The 26284-nt window shown below is 53.9% G+C and overlaps 1 protein-coding gene and 1 long non-coding RNA gene across 5 annotated transcripts; one reads left to right on the top strand and one right to left on the bottom strand.

Moving 5' to 3' along the window:
* The first annotated feature begins 70 nt into the window (after positions 1-70).
* Positions 71-15914, top strand: LOC143694995 (uncharacterized). Of its 2 annotated transcripts, none has more exons than XR_013183843.1 (2): positions 71-120; positions 6661-15914. It is a non-coding gene; the product is annotated as an uncharacterized LOC143694995 (long non-coding RNA). The 2 variants fall into 2 exon arrangements; XR_013183844.1 differs by having other exon boundaries at positions 76-120; positions 10259-15914.
* Positions 9561-26283, bottom strand: GLYCTK (glycerate kinase). Of its 3 annotated transcripts, none has more exons than XM_054640207.2 (5): positions 26163-26283; positions 17450-17845; positions 16924-17075; positions 14905-15080; positions 9561-14290 (listed from the first exon to the last, which is right to left on the bottom strand). In XM_054640207.2, exons 2-5 carry the CDS (start codon positions 17734-17736, stop codon positions 13385-13387), a joined length of 1521 nt encoding a protein of 506 aa, XP_054496182.2. In that variant the 5' UTR covers positions 17737-17845; positions 26163-26283; the 3' UTR covers positions 9561-13384. The 3 variants fall into 3 exon arrangements, with proteins under 3 accessions (XP_054496182.2, XP_077040592.1, XP_077040593.1); XM_077184477.1 differs by having other exon boundaries at positions 26113-26268; XM_077184478.1 differs by lacking the exon at positions 26163-26283 and adding an exon at positions 19789-19863.
* Between the last annotated feature and the right edge of the window lies 1 nt (position 26284).

The following is a 26284-nucleotide window of genomic DNA, read 5'->3' as shown; positions in this document are numbered from 1 at the left end:
GGGCCGGTGCCGGGCAGGGCCGGGGGCGGGGAGGGGGCGCTCGCCCCCCCTTCCCGCTGCCCGCCCCCGCGGCAGCGCGAGTCGGCGGCGGCTGCAGACGGGGACGGCGGCGCCGCGCAGGTAGGACCGGCACCGGCAGCGGCGCCGGCAGCGCGGCCGCTCCAGGGGGAGGGAGCTCGGTGCGGGGCAGGAGCGGGCGGCGGGGCAGGTGCGCCAGCCCCGGCTCGGCCGGAGCGGCGGGAGCGGCGCCGGGGGCTGCCCGGCCGGTACCGGCCCGGGGATGGGAGCGGCGCGGGGGAGTTCCCGCTGCAGCCGCTGCCCGGGGGCGCTGGGCCGGAGCCGGGGCTGGATCCTGCCGGGGGGGAGGCGGCTGCCTGGCCGGCCGGGGCGGAAAGGCTCCGGGATGGAGGATCGGTGGTCCTGGGGACCGCTCGGGGTGATGGGGCTTCTCGGGTGCCCACGAGAGCGAGGCCGGGGGATGCCAGGGGCTGGCGTGGGCGTGGGTCGGGCTCCGGCTGCCTGGCGGCAGGTGGATCCGGGGGAGGGACACCTCGGGGGGACCCCTGGGCCGCTCGCTGTGGCCCCCCATTTCCCCAGCGGTCACTGCTCTGGCCAGCTCGGTGGGGCCGGGGGCGCCTGGGGGAGAGCCCACAGGAGCGGGGAGCACCCTGCGAGGCAGGAGTCGTGTCCGGAGGGGCCGAGCCCTTGTCTCCTCTCCCCGCAGAGCCTCGGCCCGCGAGAGACTGACTCCCTGTAGGTTCCCTGCATCGTCCCGGGTGGCCTCGGTGGGCTGTCGGGGTGGCCGGTGGCTCTCCGGGGATGTGATACATGTGACACGGCTGAGCTCCCTGCTCCTTTCCCGGCTGCCGCCTCTTCCCTCTGCAATTTTTCATCCTCCCATCTCCACGTCTACCTCTGCAGCCTCTGGTTTCTTTTTTATCCTTCCCTCTTGTTTCAAGATCCGTGGGTTTGTGTGGACTTTTTTTTCCAGCCCACTCTCCCCCCCTCCCTCTCCTGTTTTCTCATCCGTGCTCTCGCTCGCTGGAGCCCTCGTCTTTGTTTCAGCAGGGAAAAAAAAAAAAAAAAAATTGCTTCCCTTGTAAAGTTGGCCCTGGCAGAGCGAGCCCCTGGAGAGCGATGCTGCCCGGGTGGCGCGGGAGCCAATGGCAGCCCCTGCCGCCCCGGAGCCGCGGTCCCCAGCGCGGGGGGACAGCCGCTCGCCCCAATAAATACCTGCCACCTCCCGGGCAGGGCGGTGTTGGGATGGCCCACGGTTGGGGGGCACTGCCGGTCTGACACAGGTACCTCCACGGAGCTGCTTTCCCCTGGGTGGGTTTTCCTCCCGGCATGATTTTGATCACGGGCCCCGTGTCTCGGTTTGGGCATCTCTGTCACTCAGGTCTGTGTGTGCCGCTGGTTCCCCGGCGGTCCCGTGGGGCTGGGGGCCCCTCAGCCGGCCTGGGGTCTCAGGGGGCTTGGGGTCTCAGGAGCTTGTGTTTCAGGTGTGTGCTGCTATGCCCAGGTTTGCCTTTGTTTGGAACAGGGACGGGGCTGAGGGACGCGGCGGGGGGGGTTGGTCTTTTATTTTCCCTTTTGCATGTGTCTTTGATACCGTCCCCAGGCGGGGATCCCATTTCCCCGAGCCGCCTTTGCTCTGCGTGGCTCCTCCTGCGCTGCTGGGATTCACAGCAGCCCCAGGTAAAGGGAGAAGCCAGGGCTGCGCTGTGCCCGTACGGCGGGCAGGCTGCCGGATCCGGCTGCGATCCCGGCATGGAGTCGCTTTGTGGCTGGCTTTGGCCTCCCCGGCTCGGGTATCGCCTGCCGGATGCTGGCGGCAGAATCTGGCCCCTTGTTTATAAGCGAGGGAGTAGTTTTGTCCTTATCTCCATCTGCTACGGAGGCCGGAGCTAAAATTTCAGTGGGATGCCGTGGATCACCCCGGGCGGCAGCCGGCGTGGGTGCTGCGCCCAGGGGAAGGTGTGGGCACCCCGAGGGGGCAGAGCAGCGATGGGCTCTGCTCAGCTCGGAGTTGGGCTCTTGAGGACCACGGGTTTAGCCATGGATTTATTGTCTGGTGTCTGTGTCTCCCCTCTGCTCTGTCTGGTTCCTTCTCCATCGCTAGGCTGGCTCTGGCAGGCAGGGAGGAGGTGATGCTCGGTGGGCAGCACACAGAGGGCGTGCGGGGCGTTTCGGGGTACGCACACAAAGCGCCCGCTCCCTTGTCCCCAGGAAGTTTGTACAGGATGCTCCTGTGGCTTTGGGCACCCGATGGCTTTGATCAGCTGGATAAACCCGGACGGAGCGGGAGCGGAGTGCGAGGCTCCGAGCCCCGTGGGGAGGGAGCGCTGGCCGGGCCCCTCCGGTTCCCCGGTGTCGGCACGGCCGCGCCGGCTCCATGGGCTGTGTTTGGAGCAATGACGTGTGCGGTGACGGGAGGCAGGGAGGGAGGCGAGCAGGGCACGGTCAGGAGCCTGGCCGCATCCTGGGGCTCGCGTGGACATCCACAGCACGAGCAGAGAGTGGGGAGGGGGATGAACAAGGCATGGCGTCTCCTCTGCTCGGCCCTCTGAGCCCTGCAGCACTGCTGCGAGCCCCTGCCTGCCCCTGCCTGCCCTCTCCAAGCCGTTTGAACTCGGCCACAGGGAAAGAAGGCCGGGCGTAGGGTTTCCTCCCACCTCCCCCCTTTTTTTTTTTGTGTGCTTTTAGACATGAGACATTCCTGAGTGGATATTCGTTGCCGGGGCTGGAACGCCTCCTGCCAGACAAAACTCATGAGAAATAGGGGAACTGGTTTGGGATTTTTTCTCTGGTGTCTTGACCCTTTGAGTTATTGAAAAGCCAGCTGCAGCTCAGCCCTGCACGGCGATTCCCATGTTTCCAGCCAGGCATTTTGGGTCTGTAGGTGGCTTGCAGAGAAGTCCTTGTGAGTACAGGGGCAGCAGCTCACACTGTTGTGGTTTCTGTGGCAGGTTACATGGTTTTGTCTCTATTTCCTCCCCTCACCCACCAGTTCAGATCTGTAACAATCAGGATCATCAAAATGTAAATTATAAAACGAATGCTGTGACATGGTCATAACTGCCCTCAGTGAGGTCAGCCTTTGGAGCTGGGAGGCCCAGAGGAGCACTCTGCCACTGTCCCATCTGCTGGCCACCATCCCATCACCCACCTGGCCAGTGGCAGAGGACAGAGAGGGGAGATCTCTGTCAGGCAGGGAGTGGGTGACCTTGTGAGGTCCCCTTAGTCCTGCTCTGCTCCACCACCTCTCGTTTTTGTCCAGGCACTCACTGTAGACATCTCTGAAAGCTCTAATCTGCAAAGCCCTGGGGGGCTCCACACTGCGCTGGCTGCTATTATCCCCGAGACAAAGAGGGACAGGCAGGCAGATTACCTTGGCCTTTATTTTTTCAGCTGGGAGCAAAGAAAAGCCTTAAATGAGCTTGCTGCCAGGGAGGGATTGACGGGGCAGAGCCCCCAGCGCCCTGCACTCCTTCCTCTCCGCAGATGCCGGGACCCCATTTCCCATCCCTTGGCCACTGCCTGCTCTGCTGCCAAGCCCCAGGGCAAGGCAAGGTTTTTCCTCAAGGCTGGGCTCTCCTGGGGCTCCCCTGCAGTGTCTCAGGCCATGTCACACCTGGGGCTGGCATGGCCAGGACCAAACTGGCGCTCACACCCACTCGGTGCCCACCATCTCTGTGCCTCTGGTTACATTGCCAGGCTGGAAGGGCGATGGCTCCCAGGGTCCCATCCAGGGCTCTGTGTCCCACTCGGGCTGGCCCCAAGCCAGGCCCAGCTCCCCTCCATATGGTGCCCCTGGCTGGCTCCCAGCGCAGGGCAGGTGCTCCTGTCGGGACCACACAAAACCCCATTGTCGGCTTCCCCGAGGCTTTCCCGAGGCTCTCCCTCCCCGGGCAGGGCCCGTGCCAGCCCCAGCCCTGCTGGGCAATGGCTCAGCCAGCCGGGCACGGCCACCTCCTCCTCTGGGCGCCCCACAGGGGATGCTCCCCACGCAGCCCGTGTCCCCCCGCTGTCCCCAGCCCTGCTGGGTGGGCTGTGTCACCCGGCCGCTGAAGTGCTGATGGTTTTATGGCCAGCACTTCATTATTTCCCCGAGTGCCAGGGCCATGTGCTGGCGAGCGGCGCTGGCTGTGACCCCGCCGAGCCCGACGCCGCCGCTGCAGCCTGGGGAGCTAATGGCAGAAGCACACCACACGTGGAGTTTAATTATTGGCTTTCTTCCTCAACAGAGTACATTGGCTGACCTTAATGCAATTAATTAGGGTTTAATCAACTTCTGGTGGCTCAGCACAGCACACAGTGATTCCTGCCTTTCCAGGAGGGTTTATAAGAGGTTAAAGCAGTAAAGTGGAGGGTGTGGTGTTGTTTGTGGGTTTTGTGGGGCTGTGCTGATAAGTAGAGTTAAGTTAGTCAAGTATTGGGGTAGACCTTGTCTCTTCCCAGGCTGGGCTTGTTGCTGGTAAAGGCAGGGGAGAGGTGAGCTGGACTCAAAAGCTGTGTCTGAAGCGTTGCTTCTGCACAGAAGTGCTTGTGTTGCTTGGTTTTGGCATCACGCTGAGCTCAGGGGTGGCTTGTGGTGGGACTGTGGCTGGGTCGTGCATTCAGCACCTGCTGGTGGGTGGCTCTTAGGTTCGCACCCAGAGTGCTGGAGGTGATGTGTGGGGAGCCCCTTTGCCTCCTTGAGCAGCTGTCAGCCTTGGGGACAAGAAGTTGTTGGTCACTGACTGTTCCTGAGCAAGAGGGAGGCTCCTTCCCCTCCCTGCCCAGCAGCATTTAAAAATTAATAGCTCTCATTAATATAACAGAATGTCCCCAGTGCCCCTGGCATGGGCCCTTGGCTCTGCACCCCATGGCTCCTCTTGGCTTGCCTGCTGGGTGCCCCAAAAGCTTTTGGAGCCCCTAAAAAGGGGCTTAGACGTCCAGCATAAAGACTTATTTGCACACTTTGTGTTTCCAAGCCAGCAGGCACCTCTTGGCACAGCTGGTGATGGGGTGCCCTGTCCTTGGGCTGCTGGGGATGAAGTGACTCAGCCTTGGCCTTGCAGAAAGTGCCTGGCAGGAGAGGTGACCCTGTGCAAGTGGTGGCATGTCCTGGTGTCAGCTGTGGTGATGGTGGCAGAAACCACAGCGTGTCCTGCTGTGTACCCTCACATCCTGCATGCTTTGCATCCTCCCTGTGCCATCATCCCAGAGCAGCTCCTGTCCCACAGTGGCATGTCCCCCCCTCTGCTGCTGTTTCTTTGGGTCCCCACGTCCCTGGCTGTGCCACTCAGGCCCCTCATGCAGGCTGCCCAGTGCCAGGACTGGGATGTGGCAGCAGGAGCTGTGCCAGGCACTGTTACTGCCTTGTTTGCTTCTGTGCCAAGTCATTAATATCAAAAAGCTAATTAGGATTCCACAGCCCTTCCCACCCAGCCCTCTCCTTTGGAGGCTGGAGGATCCTTGTCTGCAGGATTTTGCTGCAGCCCTGTGTTCAAAGGAGTCAGTTCTGCTCTGTCCCATCCCGGTGCTTTGTGTCCCTCCCTCTGTTCCTGGCTAATCCATGTGGCTAAAGCCCCTCCAAGCCTGGCAAATGGGAACTGATATTTGCCAATAATCCCTGTGCTCTCCTGGGCAGGCTTCTCATATTACAGGTTTATTAAAAAAAACAGAACCCAGGCAGCAATAACTGTGGCCCCAGGGAGAGCCTGAGCACAGATTGTTCCTGGTCAAACCCCACCTAACAGGAGAGTGCAGGCCCAGCCCCATCTCCTGGAGCATCTCTAGGCAGAGCCCAGCCCCTCTTGCAAGCACAGGAGGAGTGAGCCACAATCCTCTTTCTCCCTAGGGAACAAGCAGGATTCCCATGAGTCACAGACTAAATCCAATTTGTCCCCTCAAAGGCTGTGGGACAAACCCTGCTATTGCTCACCAGGGCTCCCCAGTCCAGGGCCAGCACCTCCTGGCCTTGGCATCTTCCCCACTGCTCCTGCACTGGCATCTTGCAGGGACAGGACAGAGCCAGCTCCACCTGCCTGGCACCTGCTAGGACAAACACAGACTCTACTGCTGATTTTTTGCTTTGCTTTGCAAAGCTTTTGAGGAAACTTGCCCAGAATCAGGGCTGCTGTTTGCTGTTTCTTCCAGCACAGGGTAGTGATGTTGCTCCATCCTTTACCAAAGTCTTGCCTCCTTGAGAATGGGTTTTTCCCGTGGGAAATTCAAACCACTAAATATGTGTAGCTGGGGGTGGGTTTTTTTGTTTTTTTTTCTGCAAAAAATATCAATTTCCCTGCAAGGAGTCTCACTTCAGCTCGAAACATTTCATTGCATGGACTGGGGGTTTCCTTCTGGTTTTAAGTCAACATTTCCCCTCAAAATGTCACTCAGGGAAAGCTGCTTTTTTTACACCAAAAGTCTGTGATGACATTTTAAGTGGAGAAGAAAATTGCTGCTTCGTTTCAAAATGTCAACTTTGAGTGTGGTGGGCTTAGAGTTTTGTTGTTTTTTTTTTTTTTTCTTTTTTTTTTCATTCCGGTGTTTCCCAGGGGAAAAGCAAAATGGTTTCATTAGACTGAGTAACTGTTGCCCCCCCATCATCTCCAAAATAAATCTGTTTGTTTGTCGTTTTTTTTTTTTTTTAACCTGTTTGCATTTTTGTAGCAGGGAAACTTTTGCTAAGAGAAGTCGTGCTCCGGTGGGATGCTGCCTTGGGAAGGGACAACCCTGCTGCATCCAGACCTGAGCCCTCTATGGCAAATTCTCTGCCACCAAACTCCAGTGAGGACCTGTGGGAGAGACTCCACTGCTGCCGGCTGGCCTTGCCTGCTGTGGGAAGAACTAACAGCACATCCAGGTTTTGAAGCTCTCCTCTCCCTGCTTTCCCTCTGCCTTGTGCTCCTGCTTTTATTTCATACAGCTCTCCTCGAAAATCGCTTGTTCTAGATTAGGCTAGAGACTGGAGTTATCTTCCTTTTATTTATTAGGGTAATTATACCTAATGATTCACATGCTCGGGGAGAGTAATTGCTCCCAAATACAGCGCTGGCAGTGTTCTTACCCAGCCGGGGTGCGGTGATTCACAAACGCATCTTTTCCTACAATTCATCAGCTGATGATCCCGTAATTGCTGACTCGCTCTGGAGCAGTAAAGGAGCGGTCGCGGACCGGCGCTGCCCTCGGGTGTTGGGTTCCCTCCGGTGCTGGGTCCCCTGGGAGTGTCCCCTCCCTGCCGCCCTAATGCCCGGCACCGTTCGCTTCCTCTGGGGGTTTTGCTGGGGATTTCGGCCGGGCCGAGCCCCTCAAACGGTGGAATTTGTGCTTTTGAAAGAGTCACGGTGCCTAATCTGGCAAATTCCGCGGCACAGCCTGGCCGAGGGAAAGCCAGGGCTGTCCCCCTCCACAGCGGGAATGACCTCTCCATCCTCCCAAAAAGTGGCACAGACGTGCTCTGACTCTGGAATACTGATGTGGAAAGCCAAACCCCCCAGGTTTTGCACTGAAAAAAGCTTCTGTGGGGATGGATTCTCCCTTCCTTGGGGTCTGGCAGCCCTCTGCCTGCAGGACTCCTGCCCATCCAGCATGGGCAGGGACATCCCACGAGGGATGATGTGCAGAGCCCACCCTTCTGCACAGCTCCAGCCCTGGAGAAACCTGGGCACGGGGGTGGAGGAAGGCTTCTGGGAGTGTTTTGAAGAGTGTGGATGTTCCCAGTGCTACCCTGTGGCATGGAAAGGCAGCCTGAGGCTTGAAATTCCTCCTGCTGGCTTAAGGGGAGCCCAGGGTGATGGCTCTGGGGTGGCTCAGCCCCTCTGGAGCTGCTTAAGACAACACTTTAGTGCTCAGCTGGAGGCTGCTGGTTGGCTGTGCTGTCTTGGGCCAGCAAAAAGAGTTTTTTGGTGCTGTGTGGCAACCAGAGAGTGTATTTTGTTGGGGGGGGGTTTGTTGTTTGGTTTTTTTTTGCTGGGGACGTGGTGTAGAGTTTTTATTTGTTTGGTTTGGTTTTGGTTTTTTTCTCTTTGTATTTGTTTTTGGTTTTTTTTTAGCTAGAAGATCTTTTCCTTCTCAGTCTGGGCTGCACTGCATGAGCCTGCACCCAGCACCCCATTCCCTCCTGCCCCAGGCACTGCTCCAGCTCTCCCATTCCGTGGATGCCAGAATTGCTGCCGGGCTGTGATCAGAAAGGCAGGAGGAGAGGAGGTGGCACAAACAGCCCTTTCTGCTGGCCACCACTTGGCTTCATCCCCAGCACTGCTTGGGTGGGCTCCCTGCCCTGGTTGCCCCCCACCCCTGAACATGGGGTTGTGCCAGTGCTGCTCTCTGAGTGCTCACTGAGGAACAGCTCCCTGCTTTCCCTCCACCCACATCCACCTCCTGAGAGGAGGATCCACGTTAGTGCCTGGTCCCCTGTCAAGAGCTCCTGCAGGCACCCAGGAGCTGCTCCTAATGGGCTGCCAGGGGATTTGGGATCTGACAGCTGGGTGCTGACAGCTCCCTGCAACTGCTAGCTCCAGCTGCTGGGCCCTCCTCTCCCTGGTAAGATGGAGAAGGATGCTCTGATCGCCACAGGGAGGAGGCTGGCTCCTTTTTCTCCCCTCACCAGGTGTTTGTGATGGTGCTGGAGGGTTGTGGTACCCACTGCTTTGGTGGGGCTGGTAAAGCCTTGGGGGACAATGGTGGTACAAGCAGGGGGATCCCAGGCTGGAGGAGCTCCTGCAGGGTGGTGCTCCCAGGTGGGCACTGTGAGAGGCGAAGTCTGGGTGTAGCAGCACAGAGCAAGTCTTGTCGCAGCCCCCAGCAGGGAGTTGGGATGGGAGGCCCTTGTTAGCTGGGAGAGCTGGGAGCAAGTGCTGACACCTCCTGGGGCTCGCTCTGCAGCAGCTCTGGGGCCTCCCAGGCTTTCTCCTGGCTGACACGCTGCCTCTCTTCGCTGCTCGATGCAGGGCTCCTGTGTGTCCCCACAGACCCCATACAGGGGCTGGGGGGGATCCTGTGGCTCCCTGGGGTCCGGCTCCATCCCAGCAGGGGCCGTGGCAGCCCAGGCAGAGGGACTGTCCCATCATCCTCCAGCACAGAGCATCTCCCAGCCTGCTGTCTTGTATGGCTTTTTATTCCTATGTGATTATACATCCCACTTCATATAGGGATTGAAGCCGTGCACTACGCCGGGCTCCTGCGGCAGAGAGCAGCCCCTGTGCCATGGGAGCCGGCCTCAGAGGAGCCACCAAAGCTGTCCCCTGGGGGCTGGACAGGGACTGCTGGGCTCAGCCTGGCCTCATCCTGCATCCCAGGCTCCCCAGCCCTCTTGGGATGCAGGTGAGGGGTGCCAGGCTGCTTTGGGGTGAGGCGGCACAAGCCCACTCCTTGCATTGCACCCCCTTGCAAGGGTGGGCCTGGTTCTGCACCACATCTGCTGTGGAGACCCCCAGTGACTGCACTGGTGGGCTCATCCCTGGGGAATCTGCTGCTCTGCTTTTGTCCCTGACTGTCCTGGGATATGCAGCATCTGCGTGCAGGCACTGCCAGCAGCACAGGGGAGGAGGAAGAGGAAAAAGATGCTGAGGAATGGCCACGACAGCAAGGGCTGCCCCAGGCACGATGCTCTTCAAGGTTTCTCAAGAGGCCTCAGCCACTCTTTCAAGGTTTGTGTTATATCTGTCACATTAGCGAAAATGGTGAAAGTTGTGGCTTGTGGAGGAGATGAAAGGCAGCCCCTTCCAATGCCTCCATAAAGAAAGGGGCCCATTAACACCTAGTGAATTATTGGCCATTAATCAGGCTCTGTGCAAAATAAAACCATCCACATTTATCATTATTGGATCCTTAATGAAGTGATAATGGGAATGCTGGGGAGCTGTGATATTAATGTCTTCTAAGAGGCAAGAGCAGAGCCAAGGGCGGCAGCCAAGATTTTTAATTTACTGCCAGAAGCTCGTGCTGTTAATAACGCTGTTCCTTCCCCCGGCCGTTAGCACTGGTTGGCTACGAGCTGCCGACTTGGGAGAGCAAATCAACCCTGAACATACCCAGACTTTGCCCACCTGCTCCCCACACAGCATTAGAGCACGTTTTTCCCACTGTCCCCTGCCCATGTGTAGGGATATGGCCAGGGAGTTGCTGGCCATCTTCACCCACCTGACTCCTTCCTGAAGGCTGGCTGGTGTAGAAAGTTTTGCTTTTCTGATAAAAAGGGAAGGGACTGTGAGTGTCAAGCCCCAGTGTCTCTTACTGTCCTCACTCTCTCTGTGACTTTTCTCCTTAGGCACAAGCACCAGAGCCAGGGTGGCACGGAGCTGGTCCCAGCACAGCCCACACACTGGGGTTGCTCGGTGGGACTGCAGCCACACTCTGGTGTCTTCATTTGCACAGCTTTACTCTCATGAGGCCAATATCCCGTCCAGGACAGCAAGGATAAGCTGCAAAGCCTGCTCAGCTATGGTGACTCACTTGAGTTCCCAATGGGAAAGTCATTGCTCCTGCCAAGCCCTGCCAGCCCAGAGGCAAATCATTACCAGGCAGGTAAGTGATGCTCTCTGTTCTCGTGTTTTAAGATTTGTGTTATCTCACAAATCCTGTTAAACCTGGCCAGTGGGGCCCAAAGGTATGTTGGCTCATGCATGGGGCCTTTTGACCTTTTGTGAAGGGACTGCAGGTCAGAGGGAGGTGGCCTTGGGCTGGAGTGATAGCAGACAATTCCCTGCTGAGCACTGTCCAAAGGAATAAGATGCTGCTTTGTCTGTGAGGGCTGAGCACACTCCAATGCTCCTTTTGTCCCTAGGCAGAAGTTGCACAGGGTCCACCAAAGCAGCCCCTTGGAAATGGAGCTTTGAGTTATCCAGGTAGGAGCATCAGAGAAGTATTTCTGTAGCCTGGGTGTTCTTGCTGAACCTCCCCCTGGCCTGTTATCTCCTCATTAGGAAAGAAAGGACAAGAACAAAAATCCATATATGGCAGCCAAGCAAAGGTAGATGGGAAATGCACTTCAAACAGCTCCATCCTTTCAACAAAGCTTTTATTAGACTTCTCTCCTCCCCAACACACACTCTTTAATCGTTATGAAAAGCCACCATTCAGGAAGCAAGGACACTGCTCGGGCTACCTGGAGTAGGCATTTCCCAGGAGAAGCCAGCCAGCAGGAGCCCAAGGTCCTCTGGAATTGACTGGGAGGCAGCACAAGCAGCAGCTCCAAGTCCAGGGTGGTGCTCAGCAGTGTGGCAGAGCCTTGGGTAGGGGGTTGTGGTGGCCCTGTGGCAGTGTGCCCAGCCTGGCACACTCGACTGCTGCTGAAGTGACCCTTCTGCCAGGCACCCCAGCCTGAAAGGGAGTCACTCTGCATTCTGCTGGAGCAGAATGGCCCAGGGAGCACCCAGCAGTGTGGAGGCAGCCTCACCCAGCTGTCCTGGCTGCAGCCCACACCTGTGGCTGTGTGGCTGCCCGTGTTAGTGCCCCGTGGAGCTGCCCTGCTGGGCACGGCGCAGGCGACCTGCCAGCGACCTCTGGAGAAAAACACAGGGCACAGAGCAGCTTCTCCTGCACAACCACCCCCTGACATTACGGGGCACAGGGAGCTCTGTAACGCTTGGCAGATTTTCCCCAGCAGATCTCGGAGCTGTTTGCCACTGTGAGCAAGTTCAGGCATGTTACAAAAGACCTTCAGACTCTGAGGACAAATGAGATGCGTGGATGAGTTTAAACCACTGGGCAAGGCTGGGATTTTCAAATTCTCAGGGTTGTGCCTTATTCTGAGCCTGGGCTGCAGCCCAGAGAGTCCAGCTGCCAGCCTGGCATCGACAGCAGGCCCCATGATGGTCCTGCTGATATCCCTACTTGTTAGATACTGGCTTCAAAACCAAAATAGGAGGTTTTGCATCCTCCTCAAAACCCCACCCTCTGATCCACCTTGAAGTGGAGTGCAGAACAACTGACTGTTCAGTGAGACACCACAGGGTGTTGGCACAAGGGTGTATTTATGTCATGAGATGAGATCAGCCACACGGAGTAGGTCGGTCTGTCTGGAAAGAGTCTGAGTCAAGCGTGTCCTATTACATTAGAGCTGGATTTTCAAAGGACCTCAGCTCCCACTTAGGCTCTGTAACAAACAGACGGATATTCAAAAGGAGTTGGACGTGCTGGGTCATACTGGCTGCTGAGCTAAAGCCCTTTGAATATCCAGCCAAACCGTCAGTGTGCCTGTTGCTGCAGGCAAAGCCCTCCTGAAATCCAGCCCCACTGTGAGCTCCATGTCCTGGGAAACCGAGCTCATCTCTGCTCTCCCACATACCACACTGCAGTAGGTGACAAAAACGTGATAACCACAGCGTCCTCGTGCATGTGGGGGGAGCAGCTCCCTGTCAGAGCACAGCTCTGGCAGATCTGCCCTTTGATCAGCTCAGCAGTATGGGTCAGGAGAGCTGAGCATGAAGGTTTCCTTGTCTTTTGTTCTGTGGAATTAGCAGAGTTAATCAGAATGACAGCAACTTCTGCCTCAGTGCAGAGGAAAGGTCAGTGGCTCAGGCTGGATGCACAACAGTTTTCTACAGTTGGAAAACAACACCATGAAAGCTCATAGCACACATGCTGCTGGCACACAGGCTCTCCCAACAGGGACCAGCAGGGAAGATGTTACTGTGGAGGGAAGGAGGCTGGAGGAGGACTCCACACAGCTGGCTTGTCACTGCACTTCATTCATCTCCATCCTTACACTGTTCAGTGAAGGTATGTTGTCCTCCTTGTCACTGTGCACTGCTTGTGTCACCCAGCCAGTATCAAGAACTTCTCTTTGCCAACGTGCTTCTTAGCCACACTCCTGGGTGTGCATCCTGCTGGGCCTGGGGTCTCTGTCATCTCAGTACCCTGCTGTGGGAAGAGCTGCAGGGCACTGTGCTGGCATGTGGAGCAGGTGCTGGGTGTCCCCTTTCCATCACATCCCCCCAGCAGCTCCATGCTTCAGGTGAGCAGGCCTTGCTGTTACTGCTTTACATCCTTCAGTCACTGTAATTTGCTCCTAAAACCCCACTGCTGAGCTGCTCTTAGCTGGGGGCACTGGAAGTGCAACAGTGCAGCAAGGGCTCTCCCTGGTAGCCCTGCCACGGCCTCAACTTCCCTACATCTCTTAAATTAACTATAGCTGGAGCAGTCACAAACTTAAATCCAATTTCCTTGTCTGTAATGCGACCTCTTACCTTCCTCTGATCCCACCAATTACAAGTGCTTGTTTTTGCTGTGGATGTCCACTCATGTGTCTAATTAGTGGATTCTTTCTGTCAAAGACACTAGCAGCCTCAACAGTGAGCTCTAATTTAAGTAGTTTGCATTTGTCCACAGCATTGGTGCTTTCACTTAGTCCTGCTCCTAATTAAGTGCATCTGGGTGTCTGCAGAGGGAGCTCTCATGATCTCTCCGTGGCTCTAATTAAAATGGCCTGGATGTCCATGACATTGGTGCCTGTCAAGCCTGTCACCAGGAGGTGATGCCCACCTTGGAACTGGCTGAAGAACGTGTAGGAGTCATTGTTCCTGAGAAAGGCCTCTACATCCAGGCCCTCCTGAAGTGCCTCAGCCACCAGCCTGGGGCTGCAGAAGGCTCCTGCTGCCTCTGTTGGCCCATCCTGCCCATCTGTTCCCCCACTGAGGAAGAGGATCTCACACCTCCCTTGGGTGCTGCTGGCTCCTGTGGCCTGGGCCTTGTGCAGCCCCAGCCCCACACGCAGGGCCAGCTCCTGGTTTCTCCCTCCCTTGCCTGTTCCTTGGAGCTGGACCGTGGTTTCTCCACCAGCCAGGATGCAGACTGGTCTGTCGGGCCCTAATCCTCGCAGGGCCCTTAGAAACTCCTCCAGGTGCAAGCCTGGGATCTGCAGCTCTGCTGCCAGCTGCAGGAGATTGCCCCTCAGCTCGTCCCCCAGGGGCCCTTCTGCGAGGCTGCAGAGGCCCAGGCAGAGCAGCTGGATCAGCTGGCAGTACAGAGTGGCAACAAGGCCCACTTCCCCCTGCACTGCTGCACTCAGCACCAGGGCTGCATAGCCCAGGCCCTCAGCCTGGCGCCTGGCCTCCTCCAAAGCCAGCCTGTTGGACCCAAGGATGATGTTGGAAACATGGGAGTAGTTTTCTGGAGCAGTGGGCTTGGTGGGAGAGCTGGAGAGGACCATTTCCACTGACTTGGGCAGGCTGTGCAGCAGGTTGTATTTGGTGAGTATCTGAAGGCAGTCTTGGACACTGTGGGAGCTGGGAGCAGTGGGCCCACTCGCTATGATGTCCAGGGGGTCACCTATCACATCAGACAGGATGAGACTCACCACCTATGGAAAGAAATGCCCACAAATTACTGCAGGAGGCAAAGACAGGTGACCACAAAAGAGCCCTGGCACAAGCGCTGCTCAGTGCCATCCCCACATAAAAGCAGATGGAAACAGGGTAGGCCTTTGCCCATTTTTAATTTATGGACCTGTGAGTATCACCTTGCCTTTCTCAAACCCACAGATTTACAGTCCCCTTTGAAGCTGGACTATCATGTTGGAAGATGTAACCTGGGAGACTGCACTTGTCAGGCCCAATCTAGTGTGGGTTCAGCAATGGGACACGCTGAGAACAGCTCCCAGGGGAGCCAAGGGTCAGAGCCAGCCTTGAAAGCACTGTGCTGAAGCACCTACACTTGGAAATGCCTGCTGGGTGTGGGCTGGGATCTGCAGAGTGGCATGATGGGATGGCTGATATTTCCCAAGTCTGAATTCCCATTCTCCCAGCTCTGTCTCCCTGAGAGTTTCAGTCCAAAGTGAAATCTCAGCTAGAGAGCCCCAAAACAGTGTGCAAAGCTGTTCACTCAGTATGGACAAAAACCTGGCAAGTTGATTAAACCTGTGTTTTGAGGATAGATGGGTGATCTCTGGGCAAACAGGGGCTTTCCCTTGGTTACCCGTGCAGGATGTGCCAGCTGGGCCAGCCCTCCACCCTTCAGCACGGACAGAGTCTTCCGGACAATGTTCAGCTCCTGTATGGCAGCTCCTCGGGAAGCCAACAGCTTTGTGAGCTTCTCCTTCTCCTCGAGGAGGATGGGAGGGATGGGAGCAGGCAGCAGGGCTGAGCCACCCCCTAGGATGCAGAAGAGATGGCAAGGACATCAGGATAGCAGGAGAAGGAGGACAAAGGATGTAAGATGCAAGGCTTTAGCCTTTTCTCTTCCCTCACAGGTGTCTAGAGGGAAGGCAGAGGTGACTGGGGACCTAAGCTAACATCTCTGGAGAATTCAGTCATCTTCAACAATGGGTTTGAATCACTGCTGTGCTGCACCCTCTGCAGTCAGCTACACTTCACCCAGGCGGTGTGAGCCTGGCTGGATGGGGGCACCACAAGCCTGCAGTGTGGTGGGCATGACAGAAGAGGGACAGCACCTACCCTCACCTCTGCACTGGGCTGCAGCTGGCTCCTCACACTGATATTCAGGGCTTACCTGGCTGGGTGGGCAGGGAGCATGGCCTCCATGGCTCACACAGCAGCCAGTGCTGTGCACATGGGGACACTGCCTTCTTTGGTGGCTCCATTTATTCAGGACAGTGTGTAAAAACACTGGCTAGGGGTGCAGCAAAATTGGAAACTGCTGAACTGCACTCATCTAGGCCTGGGAGGAAAGAAAAGGGGGGACAGTAATGCAAAGGACAAAGCACACTCTGAGTCCAGGGTGATAGCTTCACTGCTGGGAATTCTGTCTGATACAAGCAGGCATTGGAAATGTGGAAAAGAAGGCAAGGTTCTAATGGAAAAGTGGAATGGATTGAAAATACAGAGGAGAAAAGAGCAAGGTCTGTGCACAGAGTGAACGTGCACAGAAGTACAGCTGAATGCTACTGTCAAAATGCAAAGCCTGCTCAGAGGTTTGAGACAAATCAGCATCAATAAAACATGATGAGCAAGAAAAACAAATGCAAATGCCTGTGTTTCAGTCAATAGCCAGGGATCTAGCTGAGAGGCAGGAGCAGTTGGGGACCGGCTGCTGTGTGGGAGTGCACATGCACAGGGAGTCACAGCCACGGGGAGATCCTGTACAGGCTCCCTGAAGGGCTGAGGAGTCTCTTGGAGATCCCTGGAGCCAAAAGACAGGAGGAAGCCCAGGGGAATCCCCAGAAAGCACAGCTAGCTTCCAGTCACTTGGGTGTTTGCCTAATGGCACTGCTCTCTCTGTACTGGATCAGGCCTCAGCATCCACAGAGGAATAAACACTGAGCAGAGGAGAACAAGGCCTTTCTGCAGAGCTGCTCCAAGCCCCTGCATGCTTCTGTCCTGTGACACCCACTGAGCTCAGGATGAGGTGATGTCACTGCCCTCTGATGCATCTTCTTACACAGCCCTGGATCTGGGGACAGCCTGGGGGCCACCAGCCAGGCCCTGGGGGTGTGCAGGGCTGCCCCTGCAAGGCATGCAGCTTACTGTGTGGTACCTGGAGGCCTCATTTCCACCAGCTGGGAAGGAGCCAAGCCCTGGGAAAGGTCAGTCCCAGATCTCAGCTTTCAGACTCACGCTCCTGCACAAAGGCTGAGCATGCAAATCTACCAAGTGCTTGCCTCTACAAGTCTGCATCCCCAAATATAAGGAGAGGGCAGGAAGAAAGTGTTTCCTTGCCAAGAGGTGGGAACAGCTGCCAGGCTGTGCCCAGAGGTGCCACTTCACTGTGGTGGCACAACTGCAGGACCTAGCCTGTGCAACTCAGCCTCTTTCCAGTGCTGGGAGGCAGCATGTCCACTGCAGCAGCAGGAAGCCCTGTGCTCTCCCTTGCTGCATGCCTGGAGAAAGGATGGCAGAAGGGAGAGGAAAAAGTCAGAGGTGCAAGTGTCTGTGCTGACGGAGCTAGCACAGCACAGCACTCCCTTGCTGCAGGGTCAGGGGTGGGCAGGCAGCTGGGGCCCTCAGCAGATCCCATTCCTTGGGATCCCCACACTACCTGAGATGAGCACAAGAAGCAGGTCATCTGCAGTCAGACCCTCAGCCAGCTCCTGGATGGCAACTGCTCCCTTCAGAGCCTCTGCATCTGGGAGGTTGTTCTTGGCACCTTCGATGACCTGGATTCTGCTGTGTGGCTTCAGCAGCATCTCCCTGGTGAGGTAAGAGAGGCAATGACACCACGGATCTGTGCACCCACACAGGCAGCCAGGCTGTCACCTGCAGGTGCCTGGTGTACCAGTGGCATACAGTGCGTGACCAGGACAGGCACATGGCCTTTGCTGAGTGTCTCTTCCCCACAGCCAGAGAGGCAGCACACCCAGCACAAGAGGTGGGCTTGCATCACTGGTGTCACTGGGATGTGATGGTGGTTGAAGATGAGAACAGTGGGGTGGATGGGATAGGCAGCAAAGCAAGGGCAGCTCAGAAGGACTTAAGGTGTTCACAGCAACATCCCACAGAGGGAAAATCTGGCAGCTTATACCCCTCCTTCCTGCTCCCCAAAATTGTCCAGAAACAGTCCTTACTGCATTCCTGCTCGCTGCAGGCTCTCCCGGATCCCCAGCGGCACATTGATAATCCCCCGAGTGAGGTGGTCTCCCAGGATCTCTTCTGCTGCTGCAGCCATCCCCAGCACAGCTTTTCCAAAACCCACCAGGTACAGGTCCCTCTTCAGTGGAAAGGCCTGGCCTTTCACCAGCAGCTGAGGGCACCCATCTCCCTGGAGCTTCAGAGCCCTCCTCAGCATGGGAGCTGGGCGGACGGTGCCCAGAGCGCCACGGAACAGGGACAGCGCGTGCTCGCGGAGGGACATGGTGCACAGGCTGCCAGGGCCGAGCCACTCTGCCTGGTGGGGTGGGCTTCTGCACTCCCTGCCAGCACTGGCAAGGCATCAAGGGCTGAAACAGCCAGCAGCCTCCAACCTGCAAGGGAAAGTGAACACTTTTGCTAGTGGAAGAGACAAGGCTGTCACAGAAAGAAGAGAGAGGTCAAAACATGAACTGTGGAACTCTAGCTCCTGTTTCCCCTAGATTAAGGTGCCATAAAAGCAGCATTTTCTAACTTTTCCCCAGGCAGGAGGAAGGGAAGGACAGTGTCACATTCAAACTATCTGTCAGCTTGTGATTCCCCTGAAATCTCATCACCTCCTGCAGGGAAGGTGAGCTCTGCCAGCCAGCTTCTCCATCACTGTAGATTTGCCACTGGCAAGCCATCATTTCTTTTTGCTTAGTGTTTGACACCTTTCCAAACTGTGGAAGCTGCTCTCTGTCCTGAAGAGAGCAGGGCATCTGGGTGGAACAGCTTTTCACTACATTAACTCCCTTCTCATGCTAGCCAAATGCTGATGTCATCCTCTGGCTGTGCATTGCCCCATGTGTCCCTGCAGCATCAGACACGGACTGAGGAGATACAAGCCTTGCTGGCTGCCTCATCCCTTGCTGCTGGTAGCCACAGAGAGACCAGTAATGAGGTTTCCTCACCAAACAGCAAATTAACACAAGGCTTAATTTGCCTTTCTCTTTTACTCCTCGTTATCCATTAAAATCACATTTAGAGCCTAAATAAGACTTCATATCCAGGCAAAGTGTCTGTGAAAGCTGTGTCTGTGAAAGCCCATTTGAGCTGCTCTCCACTGAGCATTAGCATTATCTGCAACAGATCTGTGCATGGACCAAAAGATCTCAGCTGCTCAAGGGCAGATACTTGTCTTGACAGAGGAAAGGTGGCCCCTGCCAGCACACACACATCTATTCCCTCCCAGCATTTCTCCTTCCTTCTGTTAACTGGCAGCAAGTTCACTGCTGGTTTCTGAGGATCAAAGATCCTTGTGATCTGCATTTCTCCTGCTCATGGCATTTAAGGCAGGGTGCCAGGAGGCTGAAGCAGCCAGGGCAACACACTTGATCACAGACTCATTGAAATTCCCTGAGAGAGAGTTAATCCTCTCTCAAGTGAGTGGATGTGTTTTGTGCAAGGGCTTCTTTTAGGAGAGCTCAGGAGTCCAGAGGTCTCTCTGTCCTGACACTCCCTAGCATTGCAAGGTGTTAATCATTAAGCTGGACAAGCTTTTCAACAGCTCCTCTGGGTCTAAATCTGCCTTACTTTGCTGCAGGGATCCAAAAGATCTACAGAGAAAACCTCTACACACCTTCTCAGGCATTGAAACTTGGGAACACTCTGAAATCTAGGGACAAGGGACTTGTAGGTAAGGCTCTACAGAGAATCAAAAGTTTGTCAGAGAAAGAACCCCAAGAATCACTGAAGTGGGAGAAGACCCTTAAGAACAAGGCTAGCAGTAAACGATTCATTGCTTAGGAGAACAGATTTTAAAGCCAAAAGCCAAGGCAGATTAACTACCTGTGTGTACTCCCTTTAGGTGCTGGTCAGAAGGACTGGCTTTTCAACCACTAGGGACAGGAGAACAAAAGACAGGGTGCCCTGACCACTTTGTTACTAGACTCTTAAACTTCATGGCAGCTGATGCTGCCAGCAGTTGAAACCACTGACCCCACTTCAGTGAGGGCCACAGTAACTGCACTGACCGCAGTGAAGTCAGCCCTGCACCTCTCAGGAACTGAGATAAGCATCTCTGCTCCCAGCAGGTCTCTGATTCACCTGGCCCTGGGCACAGTGCAATCAGAGGAAGGTGCTACAAAGCAGAGGCACATCACACCCCAGGTCACCTCGTCTGAGCTGCAATACAGGGTTTGCAGGAAAGGCTAGAGAAGAAAAGCTTAAAGGGAGCCAGGGGAGTTTAAGAAAATACCCCCCCCCCCCCCCAAAGTTTTTAACAGGCTTTGTCTCTGCCTTGATGTTTCTGTGCGCCGCTGACCCTGAAGCCCGGGGAAATTGAGCACAAGCAGACCTGCAGCCGTGGCTCTGTCACACGTGCCCAGCTCCAGACACCACACAGCAGGCAGGAGTTCTTTAAAGGCAGTCCTCTCCTACTGGAGGTGGAAAAACTAAATGCCAGCTTAATTCATCTGGCACTTGTGTACATACTGCTAATGCTTACTCTGGAAAGCATTTCAGTACAATAGCAGGCATGTAATCTGTTTTCTGCACTCTGAACTCAGATTATATTTTAACCATCGAGGCCTGATCCAGAGTCTGCGGAAGCCAGGAAGTGCCTTTCTATTGCATCTCAGGATTTTGGGGTTCACTGCCTGACACCGATCTCAGAGCACAGGTGTAAAGGCAGAGTAAATACAGTGTAAAACCCCCTTGCAGTCAGAGGTTATCCAGCTTTATACCAGTGCAACAGAGAGCTGAATTTGGCACAGATCCATTTGCTTTGGATGTCTCAGTGTGTGACTCTGCTCCTTGTCAGCTCTGATTAGACACACAGGCTCACTGGAGACTCCCCTTGGAATGGGGGTGCTGCTAATGATACCACAAATCCCTTTTTATGTAATTTATTTATACAGTCTCAGGCACTGGGTACTAAATGTCATCAGGGAACAGCTATAAATCAGTGCTATGAAATCCACTGTAGATATTAACAAAAAATAAAACTCCTACTCATTTTACTAAGACTTTAAAAACAAGATCAAGAGAACTGAATACCACCCCAAAACACAGGCAGTAGTGGAAAGAAAAATAACCCAAATGGCAGCTCTCATGCTCCCTCCCCAGATGGTGGGTTTAGAAGTGGTGTAATTGCCTGTTAACTGCTACATATTGCACGAGGGGAAATTACACCCTCACATCCCTGCCTTTTCCTCTTCCCACTGCTGGCTGTGAGGAATCTGGGCTGGGAGAAGGGGCTGATGATGTGACTCATATTACTTCATGCACTAATCTTAGTTTCCCAGTTTCTCAGGAAAATCACTTAAGGATGAATGAGCCCTCTTCTATATGGATATAAGGTGACAAGCTACAGGCATGAGTGAGGTTCAGGTTTCACACCTTCCCTTTGTCCCTGGTTGGGATAATTTGGAGTTGGGATATAGACAATCTTTTGAAAAGTTTCCTGTAAGTTCGTACTAAGCTTAGGATGAAAATGATGCTAAGAATTGCCTGTTCCAAAGAGAGCTGGAGGATTGTAAGGGGTTTAGATTAATCCCCTTTAAATGAAAACTTCCTCAGCTTTCATTCATGAATAATCTACGCACTAATAATAATCTACACACACCATTATAAGCCCTTTCTTCAGAGGGCTCCTCCTAAGCCTGCAGAAATTTCCACTGTTAGCTCTCACACCAAAATGCAGCAAAACCCCAGCTTCTCATTTTCACCTTCTCTGGGAAAGAGGGAGGGGAAGGAGCTGGACTGTGATAAAATACAGGCAAAATGCTCGTTTGCGTTACCTTTCATTAACTTTTTAATTAAAGCAATTCTGCAGGCAAGGAGCCAAAGTCAGAGGGAGACAGAAAGAATCCAGCAGTAGGGGCAGAAATGAGGTAAAGCTGCCAAGTAAATTGGATGGTGGCAAGAGACCAAAAGCATGGACATAGCAGGGCAGAGCCTGAGCCATAAACTTGGAGTCACACTGGGGAAGAAAACAGTGAACAAATGAGCTGGCCATGCCCATGCAGTGAGAAAAATGAGCCAGCACCTCACTCCATGGCAGGTACCTGAAAGCTAGAAAAATACTCCTTTCTAGGGGCCAGTCTGCCATCACTGGGCAGAGCTGAGCTGTTCCAGGTGCTGTGGTTAGAGGTTTGTTCAAGGATTTGCATCTTGGGCTTGTGGTTTTTTTGAACTTGAGGCAATTGAGCTTATTGCAGGCCAACCCAACCACACAGACATCCTGAGCATTTCAGGTGCTGTGAGATCAGAGGATGCTGTGCCAGAATAAATGATTTAACTGAGAACAGGGACCTAAGTTACTTTAGTTTCAATGCTGTCAGGATGCCTCTGGATTTCCTCCAGGACTGCTGGCTGGCACACCTTGCACAGGGTCAGCTTCAGAATCTCTGAGGGGCTAGGAAAATATTTGAGATAGCACTGGATCAAACCCCAGTTGTTGGAGGATAATTTTGAGCTCAAGCTCTAAAAGATAGATTACAGTAGTAAACTCCCAGACACAGCAAGTTTTAGCAGTGTCTCTTGTTCCTCGTTTTTCTTGCTGCGTGACTTTTTTCTGGCCTCTCGGCATGTAAATTACTGACACACTCACCAGGGCTCCCTGCTTCCATTTCTCCTACATCACCAGGGGAATTTACCTATGAAGTACAACAAAGTGGAGATTTTACTGCCTTAAACTCCCCCGTTCCCACTTACTGACACATCTCCTCTATCATTTGATATATCAACTTTAATTCGCCTGGTGAGCCCTGCTCAAACCCAAGCTTGCTGCTCCACATGGTCCCAAAAGCATTACAAGAAAATTTTCCAGGAGATGCACTAAACCCAGGAGGGAAACAACGCACTGAAGGCTTGTTCCAAGTGACTATTCTGGGAGGATTAGATGGGGGATTTTTCAAGACTAATCTCTTTAAATGAAAATTTCAGAATTTGATTAATTTTTTAATCTGCACATGGATTTGCATAAAATTACTGCACTGCCTCATTCACATTTGGCAAAAGAGAAAATGTCTGCAGCGAGGATGGGCAGTTATGAAGGGTCCAGTGCACGAGTGGGTGTGCAGGGACAGGGTGAGGGGCCCTTTGCCCCCTCTCACTGCAGTGCTCCTGCATCCAAAAGTGGGAAAAAGTGTCAGGGTGGTCAGCAGCAGTATGATGAGACCAGAGGGTTTGCCAGGCAGGCAAGGGAGAAAGTAGGATGGAGCCTGGATACCTTTGTTTTAAGAATATGCTGAGCTCTGGGAAACCCAGGAGTCCTAGTTTCCAGTACATGGCTTTCTATATGTTGCTCGGAAAAGAAATATGTTGCTCTCATGACTGATTTACTCACCAGGAAAGTGTCAACAGGGTCTCTTTGCCTTTGATGGGGAATGTGGCTTAAGGCCAAACACAGGGAAGATAAGTGTTCTATTCAGCATTTTATATATATAGATCAGTATCATTAGCAAAAAAAATTAACTGGTTTTGACATATGCATCTTACTAGTTTTTCTAGGTCACACTCCCTTCACTCCCTATATACCTTTTGGAAATGATTTTCCCATGCTCTGGGGATTGCAAGGAAGAAAAAATTTTCAGTAAAAATTCTTCTGTAGTTCAACACAGAACACTACTACCCTGAAGCCAAGCCCATGCCAAGTCTACTTCCTTTCATGCTGTAATTTCTCAAGCTCCCTATTCTGAGTCAACTTGCCATCAAAGATGAGAGTCATTTAAAATCCAGGGAAGGATCACAGTATTCTAGAGAAGATGAAAAGCTGCGAGCCTTGAGGACTGGAATAGTAGAAAGGGGTTGAAATTCAGTGCTGCGAAATACAAGGTCATGGTCTTTGGGATTAATAGCAGAAAATTATGAGCTCCTCAGCTGGAAATAACATAAGAGGAGAAAGAGCCAGGAATCTTAATCAGTCACAGGATGACAATTACAGCTGCCCTCTGGGCTGAGACAAGAGGCTGTGGGGAACGTGGAAAGCAGCAGATGTGAACTGCCTGGACTTTGCTGAGGTTTTTGACATCATTCCTGTGAGCACGCTGGAGGGTGGGCTGGGCAATCCCAGCTGGAAAGCAGCCTGACCACTGGGCTCAGAGGGCAGAAAGCAGTGGCCCGGGGTCCAGTGGACAGCTGGTAATCAACAGGAGCTCTGCTGGTGTTTGTGCTACCCCTCGGCTTCATTAGTGACCTGGAGAGCAGCACAGAGCGCTCCGTTTGGGAACTGCTGATGGAGGCACCTTCCAGAGGAACTGGGATAAACTCAAGGTCGGGGCCCACAGAAACCTCAGGGCACTCAGCAGGGAGAAGTGTGAATTTTTGCTGCTGAGCAAGCACAAGTCTCTGTATTGTGCAGGTTCCATGGCATCTAATACAGAAATGCATAGGTAGAATAACTGCATTTGATCGATATTACTCAAGCAGCAATTAAACGTTTTTTCCATTAACTAATTTTGCAGGGGCATTATCCATAATTCCTACTTAATATGACATTTTTCTAGGAGATCCAATTATCCTGCCAGCTAAATTCCAGCTTGGTATAAACTGACAAACTAAGTTCCAACGATTAGGAAGAAAGGCAGAAGAATAAAAAGGAAGTGACAAAATATCAAATCAACAACCCACGGTGTTATACAACTCTAAAACTTAGCTAAGTATTGTAGGTGTTTTGAAGTAGATTGTCTTATGATGTTATTGGTGAGTCACCTCCGGGCCTGCAGGAGATAATCCAGGCTCTGATCCTGCAATTTAGAGTCTGCAGGAGGCACGACATTCCCAGCTTTTCTAATACCTCTTATCACACGAAAATAAATCAGCTGTGGGTTTCGAACTGGCCTAACAAAGGGGCAGCTGACCCCGAGACCCTCGGGAGGAATGAGGGCGTGTTCTGGTAACCCTGGACTCCCCTGTGAAAGTCTGGACTTTGTTTTAAAGTAAAAAAGGTAAATCATTCTGAGAGCCAAACCCACAGCAGTGTGAAAGGATGAGACCTCCAAACATGTAAGAGGGAGCTCCAGCAAGCAAACAGCAAGGGCAAGGACTCTGAGAAAAGAAACAATTAACTAAATCAGACAAAAATAAATGCACACAAAATAATTCAGCCTGCTTGAAGGACGTGCAGAGCTTTAACAGTCCTTGGACTTGCTGAGGTTTGACCACAGGAGGGCAACAGGATCCAAAAGCAAAATCAAACTCTATTCTGGACACCTTGAAAGGAAATGCAATAACAGCCATGGATAATAATGTTCAGGAAGGCATCTACAGTTTATTTTTTTCTTTTGATTGTGTTTCTGGGGGATCAAAGTGACAAGATCTGCTGGTTTCTAAATTTAAAGTAGCAGAAAGCTTTGTGGGGTGAGATTCTCACAGCTACTCTTATACTCCAAGAGCAGCTTTTTAAGGTAAGAAGTATACAAAACATGCACACTGAGCCTGTCATCAGGATTTGTGATAGAAAAAAGCAGTTCCAAGGTGCGTGTACTGGAACAGCATCCTCAAAAGTGTTTCTCAAAGGCTTAAGTGTGTGCTGCCCACCTTTACCTGAGAGCCTACTTGGTGTAGGAGCATGGTGCTACAGCTGTTGCTGTAATATTGCCAACAAGTTTTTAGAGGAATAAAGATTACTGGGAAATAAAAATGTGCAATAGCTGGACTGAAAGTGGGAGGGGAAGGGTGAGAAAGTGATCACAGTGTGTTTCAAAGGAGAGGGAGCTGACTGACACTCCCTGGTCACCTGGGCTGCTCTGAAGCTGTTCCTGCCGAGATGCCGGCACAGCACAAAATCACCTGTGTTGGAAAAGAGCCCTGAGACACCGAGTCCAACCTATGGCCCAGCACCACCATAGCCACAGCCAGCCCCTCCTGGAACACCTCCAGGGACAGTGACCCCACATCTCCCTGAGCAGCCCATTCCAGCGTCTAAGCACCCTTCCTGTGAAGAAATTCTTCCTGATGTCCAACCTAAACCTCCCCTGGCACAGATTGAGTCTGTGTCCTCTCGTCCTGTCAGCAGCTAGCTGGCCAAGGCCCACCCGGCTACAACCTCCTTTGGGGCAGTTGTAGAGAGCATAAGGTCACCCCTGAGCCTCCTTTTCTCCAGGGTAAACACCCACAGCTCTCTCAGCCGCTCCTCACATGATGGTGATCCACACCCTTCCCCAGCTCTGCTGCCCTTCTTTGGACCTGCTCCAGTATTTCAATGTTCTTCCTGAACTGAGGGGCCCAGAACTGGATGCAGCACTCAAAGTGTGCCCTCACCAGTGCCCAGGACAAATATCCTGTGCATTTACTGCCCAGGGAGACAATCAGTGTCCTCCTCCTGCTGGCCACACTATGGCTGATACAGGCCAGGAGCCACTGACCCTCTGGGCCACCCGGGCACGCCTGGGCTCATGTTCAGCCAGTTGCCGACCAGTGCATTTCTCTCTAGTTTCCACTGGAAACTCCGAAAAACGCCTTAAATCGACATCACACGGGGATATCCCGCACGGGGCGCGGCTGTCGCTCACGGCCTGCAGCACCGCCAGCCCGCCCTGCCCCGCACCGGAAGTGACGCGCTCCCACCGGCGCGAAGCCATTGCCCGTTTTACGGGATGACGTCATGCCCTCAACCCGGCCCCCTACGCCTCAATGGGCACGTAAAGAACGGATGGGTAAAGAACGGATAACGAACCCCGGCCCCGCCACAGCCGTCCGGCCCTGCCCTGCGCCGCCCCTTCCCACCTCGAGCCCTGGGAGCGGCGGGGACGGTGACAGATGCTGGCAATCACAGCGGGCCGGGAGCGCGCGGGCCTCTGCTCTTACTGCCACACTCAATATGGCCGCCGGCCACCCCGCCCTCGCCC

The sequence above is a fragment of the Agelaius phoeniceus genome, chromosome 11 (genome assembly GCF_051311805.1).
Source record: "Agelaius phoeniceus isolate bAgePho1 chromosome 11, bAgePho1.hap1, whole genome shotgun sequence".
Lineage (NCBI taxonomy): Eukaryota > Metazoa > Chordata > Aves > Passeriformes > Icteridae > Agelaius > Agelaius phoeniceus.
This window is presented reverse-complemented; position numbering and strand designations above follow the sequence as displayed.

What these genes read in the sequence shown, in the direction of transcription:
- GLYCTK (XM_054640207.2), bottom strand. Translation starts at nt 17,736, where the DNA reads ATGTCCCTCCGCGAGCACGCGCTGTCCCTGTTCCGTGGCGCTCTGGGC. An exon ending in CTGCAGCGAGCAGGAATGCA is followed by an intron (nt 17,076 to 17,449) that starts GTAAGGACTGTT and finishes TTACCTCACCAG; the next exon opens with GGAGATGCTGCTGAAGCCAC. An exon ending in GCTTCTTGTGCTCATCTCAG is followed by an intron (nt 15,081 to 16,923) that starts GTAGTGTGGGGA and finishes TCTGCATCCTAG; the next exon opens with GGGGTGGCTCAGCCCTGCTG.